The following is a 7,061-nucleotide window of genomic DNA, read 5'->3' as shown; positions in this document are numbered from 1 at the left end:
TCATCATGTCAAATGTTGATGACACAAATTCTAAAGTTAATTATACTTTGCTAAGCCAATCTCTAAATAGTTCGAGGAATAAACCATAAAAAATTCACTCCTAATTCTCCAATGTTTCATTTTGTTAAAATCATTTTATTTTTCCTTTTAAAAATCATTCCATTTTTTTAATGCTCTAACGTGGATTTTTAATATGTGGATGTGATTTTAAAAATAACAAATAAAATATTTTATTATAATTTTAGTAGTCAAGTAGGCATAAAGTGTGCTAGCTATGCAATTCTTTAACCACGTAAGTATTTTCCATTAGTGAGTTAATAGCAAGGACCAAATTGACTTCAGGTTGAATATAACAAGGATCAAATAGACTGCGACCAAAATTCACTTCAGGTTGAATATAATAGAAATCAAATAGATTGCTACCAAAATGTAGAGACCGAATTGACTGTAACTCTAAAATGTAAGGAACAAAATATGGTGTTTTCACCTATAAAAAATTGAAGTCCTTAAAATTTTAACTTTGTATGAAAATTTTTTATTGAGCTTTATAACATTTTCTTTTTTAATGAAATAATGATTTCAAATTTTATTTTTATTTTTTTATTGATGTGGTCAAATTTATAACATTTTACAAAGTTTTTTATTTATTTATTTTATTTTTAAGTTGGAACCTCAATATTAGAACTTAGAAAATCTAACACATTTTTCCTTTTTAAAGAAAAGAACTCACAAAATTTTAGGGAGGGCCAAAGCTAAGAATATAAAGTTTCGAGAAAATTACACTTTACCTCCCTAATACCTCCTTTTACACTTACTCCGCTAAAGTATGAAAATGCACACTTAGCCCCCCAAAATTATAACATTTTTTACACTTATCCTCCTTGAATGCTTGAAAATGTATGAAAACACAAGAGCTATTTAGACCCCCAAATTAAAGTTACGGCTTGATTGATTTTACTCTAACTTAATACTAAGTACAGAATAGAGTAAATGCGAGCAGATAAAAAAAAAACTACTCTAACTTATAAACATTATAACACAACAGTAAAATGAAAGGTAAAAGAGTAGGGAAGAAGAATGCAAACACAAGATAACACGCCGATGTGTTATCGAAGAGGAAACCGAAGAACTCAGCTAAAAACCTCTTCACCGCCCTCCAAGCAGTAATCGATTCACTAGACAATCAACTGGGATACATGGGGTAGCAAGAGACCCTCTAAGCCTAATCTACTTGATGTACCTAAGCCCTCCAAACTCCTACTCCAACAAGACTTCTCAGAACTTTGTCTTGTCTAGCTCTCTGGATCCTGCAACAAGCTCCATATTGCATTTGCTATCCTTGGCTTCTTCCAATGCTTCCCAACAACACCAAAACCCCACTGAACACTTTGAAAGGGTGTGGTAAGTGTTTGACCTATCAACCTCTCAATGGTATGGAAATGGAGAGATAGGAGTTGAGGAAAATTCACAAGCAATTGTGTAGAGAAATGTGGGTATAACAATCTCTAACTCTCAAGGTGTGTGGCTAGGGTTTTTTCTCTGAAGCACTCCTTAACTTTTGTGGATAATGTGGGTATATATAGTATGGGTACAGAAAGTGTGTATTAGATAGCACAGTCTGGCAAAACAGAATGTTTCGCAAGTATCTCGCGGGAAGGCCTTACCCGCGAGCTACTCGCGAAACACAGCTGTCTCCATTTATCCTGACTCTTCACATTCTAGTCATGTGCAGGGCACATGCATCATTTCACGGGATGCTTAGTTGTGAGCTACCCGCGAAAACTCTTCTATCTTCAATTGCTTGAGTCTTCACACACTCTCTCTCTATCACACAACCTTACAATTAAATCCCACAATAAATAGATGGTACAAAAGATTGAATAAAATTACAATAAAATTTGGTACGGAATTAAAGCCAACAAAACATATAGTTGTAAATTACAACTTTGCACTCCTAAACAATGAGAATGTGAATTTTACCTCCTTAAACTATACCACATATTACATTTATCCCCCCTAAACTATGAGCATACACACTTACTTCTACAAAAAATTATCCTGGAATGTGGCATAGGTAATAATTTAGGAGGGTAAGTGTACTTTCTCATAGTTTAAGGAGAAAGTGTTACATAGGTAATAATTTAGGAGAGGCTAAGTATGCATTTCTATAATTTATGGGAAGTAAGTGTAAAATGAGATATAGTTTAGGAGGTAAAGTGTAATTTCCCTTAAACTTTCCTAAAGGAAAAAGGTATTTTGCAAAATTTTAGAGGAAGTCATGCCCCCTTTATCCCTAAAGTGGCTTCGTACTTGGGTGGTAGCTGAGAGTTGGGAAAGTTAATAAAAAATTATTTGTTAACCTATGCTAGAATATGTTATTATTAGCCCATTAGGCTTAGGCCCATTGTACTATTTTATTTGTCATACACTCATATTACTTATACAACATCATAGTGTCTATACTATTGATATCAGGATTCTCTGTTTGGGTTTTATCATTTTGCCTACTAAAATATCCTCACACAAATTTTTGAACTCTCTAAAATACCCCTATCTTTTAGTTGAATAATTTTAAACTTTTAAAAACACAAACAGATTAAAAGAGTAAGATAAGGGTATTTACTATCTTTTAGTTGAATTATTTGTCATACACTCATATTACTTATACAACATCATAGCATCTATACTATTAATATTAGGATTCCTTGTTTGGGTTTCATCATTTTAGTTGAATAATTTTAAATTTTTAAAAAAGAGTAATTTACTATTTTTAAAAGAGTTCCTAAATTTTAGGCTTTTAAACTTTTATCAAGATTCTAAAACTTAGGACATTATCTCTATCTCACTTTTAAAGATTATTTCACTAAATTCGAAATAAAAAATAGCCTTATTAGACGTACAAAACGCGTGTGATGAGTCTAGTATCTATACAAAGGTGGCTCTCTCTCTCTCTCTCTCTCATTTTTATCAACAACTGGGACCAAAAAAAAGGTCCCTCACCTAGTTAATAAATAGTGACTGAAATCCCAACCGAGAGTCATTCTAGCTATAATCCTAGTCCTAGATTAGGGAAAAATGCTCATACACCCCCTAAACTTTAAACTAGTGGTTAAAACACCCACTAAACTTTTATTTCGGCCAATTTACTCCATAAACTTTATACAACTGTCAAATCAACACTTCTATTAATCTTTCTTTAAAATCACAAATGGAATGCTCACGTGCATCTCATGTGAAACTTTTAAATACCTTGGTAAACTGAACCGGCAGAGAGAGACGATCAAACCAAAAGAAACACTGTTGTTGGCCAGCTTACCTTTGATTGCCACCATTGTTACCGCTATTATGCTTCTTTTTTTTTTTTTTTTTTTTTTTTTTTTTTTTTTTAATTTTCTTTTGTTTTGCTCTTTGTCTTCCCAATCCTCCACAAACCACAAACAAATAATGAATAATAATATTATGCTAAAAATAAAGAAACAAAATGGGAAAACCCACTTCGTTTCAAATCAAACCAAACCCATAAGAAACAATGTGAAAATAAAGCATAAATCAAGATGAAATCAGAAATCATAAATCAAAATGATAGTTTAGTGGACACTTTTTTGCAGAGCAATATTGACAAACATATAGTAAGCATAAGATCTTTAAAAAATCCAGTATATAGCTAGCAAGAGAAGTCAACCACCAAGTTCGAAATCAACCAAATCCCAACAAAATTTTTGAACAAACCAACCATTGGGGAAAATTATAGTAAATCGCCACCAAAACCAGAATAAATGCACTTGTGTTGTCTCCCTTTCTCGCAGGTCGTGAAGGATTGGAAAATAGAGTGCGAGAAAAATAAAAAGGCATACCAGCGCCTATACGATGACAGTAACAACGGTGGCTTTTTGACGGCAAGGCGGTCGGCGATGATGATTCTTCTTGTTAGATCATCTCTCTTAAGTCTTAGCTGAACCCTTGGTTTCTCTCTCCTCTTAACTGGTTCAGCCCTTACCAATTTGGTATTTTTGAAGTTCATGTGAGATGCACGTGAGCATTTCGTTTGTGATTTTAATGGATATTAACAGGGGTGTTGATTTAACATTTGTTGAAGTCTAAAAAATCACAACACCCAAGCCCAAAGAAATCACAAGGGGCCATAGAAAGTGAACCTAAGAAAAGGTGGTAAGCCCAAAAGGCTTGAAGCCCAAAAGCCATAAAGGGACAAGCCTTAAAGCCTATGAGGAAAGAAGGAAGAAAAAGAAAAAGGACCCAGTCTGTCAAGATCGAAAGATTGAAGAAAGACCGGTGGAAGGAGCTGAGCCGGGATCCCCGGAGACTGCCAAAGGCTCAGGATCCCTGAGATGTGAAACACAACTAAGATAGGATTAAGACAGCTCAAAGGAAAACGCCAAAAAAAACACAAGAAACAAAGGGCAGAAATGTCCTTCTCAAGCACCAGAGGCAGCAAGAAAAGCAGAGAGCTTAGAGTAACCACTCACGATGCAAGGGAACGGTACCACGAGGAACCAGAATGAGGAGCTATAAAAAAGGAAGTAGTAGCAAAGACCTTCAAACCAGCAGAAATGGATTTCGCTCACTTAGGAAAAATGACAAAGAGAAAGGACGACTAAAAGCTGAATCATAAGGGGTAAGAGGTTTTGAGGAACGTGAAATTAGGAACAAGCGCACTCCGGAATGGAAAGTTAGCCATGGGCTTTCAAAAAAACAGCACCAAAAGGAGGAAAATATGAGAAACAGGGAAAGGCTCAACCTTCTGGGTGATGGGCATAAAACGGGCTGTGGTACCTAGGGAGCAAAACAGGGGAATTAATAGTTCCCCAGGATCCTAGAATGACACTATAAAAAGGGGGGAAGGCAGCCAGTAAAAGGGAGGAATTTTTGAGTGAGCAATAAAAATCTCGACAAAAAACCATTAAGAGAACTCTGTCAAATTTAAGGGAAAACAGTGAAATATCTCCCAGTATCCCAGAAACAGTCACTATAGCACATACTTGGATTCAAAAGGGTTCAAATTTTACAAGTCGTAAAAGGCTTGGATAGCCATCAAAGTCTGTAATTTTTGAGCTTATTTGAACCTCGTATCATGTCTTAGTGAGCGCATTGTAACCATAACTAAGAAAAACTAATGAAGTATTTCTTATTAATCCAAGGATCCCTAACAATTGTTTTGTGTATTTCTTAATTACTTTGCACTCTTTTGTTGTTTTCATTGTTGTTCAATACAAATATTCTCATTTTTCTAGTTTATGTGTATTGTAGGAAACATGCCATGTGCGCCACTTGGTTCTTAAACAGCCCCTTTAGTTGTGGTGAACCAAACCCAGTTCACCAAACTACAACTATTTGGCCCAGGATCCTTGGGCCAGTGTGCTGAAGAAGAAGGCACTCTCACAATAGTCATGTAAAGTTTATGGAGTAAATTGGCCAAAATAAAAGTTTAGGGGATGTTATGTCCACTAGCTTAAAGTTTAGGAGGTATATGAGCATTTTTCTCCCTAAATTACATACCTCTTTGTTGCGTAATTACCTAGTATCTATCCTTGGCAACAAACTTAGTACCAAAAAGACTTACAAATTTATTCTTGGTATTGGTTTTAGCCAATATTACACTTTTAAAAATTATTTCACTAAATTCGAAATAAAAAATAGCCTTATTACACGTGCTCATATAATGAGTCTAGTGTCTATATAAAGGCTCTCTCTTTTAAGGTTTTACACAGAATAGTATACACGGTTTCGGTATCTCTCTCTCCATCTCTTTTCTCTTATTTATATCAACAATTGGGGCCAAAAAAAAAGTCCCTCACCTAGTTAATAAATAGTGACCAAAACCCCAACTAAGAGAGTCATCCTAGCTATAATCCTAGTCCTAGATTACATACCTCTTTGTTGCCTAATTACCCAGTATCCATCCATGGCAACAAACTTAGTACCAAAAAGACTTACAAATTTATTCTTGGTATTGGTTCTAGCCAATATCATATATTTAGCCAAAGCTACCGAACCTAAAAAAACCACGCTATCCTTGTACTTTCATGACACCCCAGATCGGTGTGACTCCAATGTCAAGGTGATCCCAGTTACACGTATTGCTGGCAAGGCTTGGAATGTCCCCAAAACTGGCACTGTCATTGTCACCGAGGACCTTATCACCAAAACCTCAGGTCAGAACTCAGCTGAAGTTGGCCGTGCCAAAGGCATGTACGTGACAGCAGGCTCGAATGGGTTGGATTCACAAGTTTCAATATCAATAGAGTTCACAGATGAAGAGTACAAAGGAAGCACCATAGAGATGCAAGGTATTAGCAACCAATTCATGCCTGGTGCAGAGGTTTCAGTGGTGGGCGGCACTGGAAAATTCCGGTTTGCTAGGGGCTACGCTACTTTTGCAACACATCACTTGGACATTCCTAACCGATATGCTATTATTCGGTGCGACATCACAGTGCAACTACATTGTTGTTGAAAATGTTGATGGGTTACGGAGATCAGATATGGACGGGTTGTTCTTGGCCAATAAACAAGGTAAAAGAAATAGGATTACCATAATAATAACTGTCCCATTGTTTAAGAAAATGTATTATGTTTGGCATAACTTGGCACATTCTCCTTTAATAGTTAAATTGACTTTTGAGTGGAGTTTATAATATGTCGTGTTACAATTATAAATTCTCTTCGCTGTATGTTTTTTTTCTAAAATAAATAAAATGTCATTATCTGTAATTTTATTTTTGTATAGGGTTATTTGTACTGGTTGCCTTGGTTTTGTATTTTTTGTTGAAGTTGTTATTTATTTTTCATTTCTAAGTTCTAAGCATTGACATTTGGGGTGCCTTAGCCTTAGCCTTAGCGTTAGCCTTTGACCGTGTATCTGTCAACGATAAAATATAAATAAATAAAAAATCGTAATTTTTATTTCATAATTTCGATATGACAAATTATAAATAATTATTTATCACTTTCATATAAATTCACAATTTTTATTCCACCGTTCATGGTCACCCACGTCAGGATTGTGGCAAAATTTGAAGTACAAGAATTGTGTCCACAGATTT

At 35.2% G+C, this 7,061-nt stretch overlaps 1 protein-coding gene across 1 annotated transcript; it reads left to right on the top strand.

The window, feature by feature from the left end:
• The first annotated feature begins 5,752 nt into the window (after positions 1 to 5,752).
• On the top strand, positions 5,753 to 6,680 carry LOC115954463 (dirigent protein 23-like). Its single transcript, XM_031072319.1, has one exon. The coding sequence runs from the start codon at positions 5,921 to 5,923 to the stop codon at positions 6,470 to 6,472; it is 552 nt and encodes a 183-aa protein (XP_030928179.1). The 5' UTR covers positions 5,753 to 5,920; the 3' UTR covers positions 6,473 to 6,680.
• Positions 6,681 to 7,061: the final 381 nt, after the last annotated feature.

This window comes from Quercus lobata, chromosome 8 (genome assembly GCF_001633185.2).
Source record: "Quercus lobata isolate SW786 chromosome 8, ValleyOak3.0 Primary Assembly, whole genome shotgun sequence".
NCBI lineage: Eukaryota > Viridiplantae > Streptophyta > Magnoliopsida > Fagales > Fagaceae > Quercus > Quercus lobata.
This window is presented reverse-complemented; position numbering and strand designations above follow the sequence as displayed.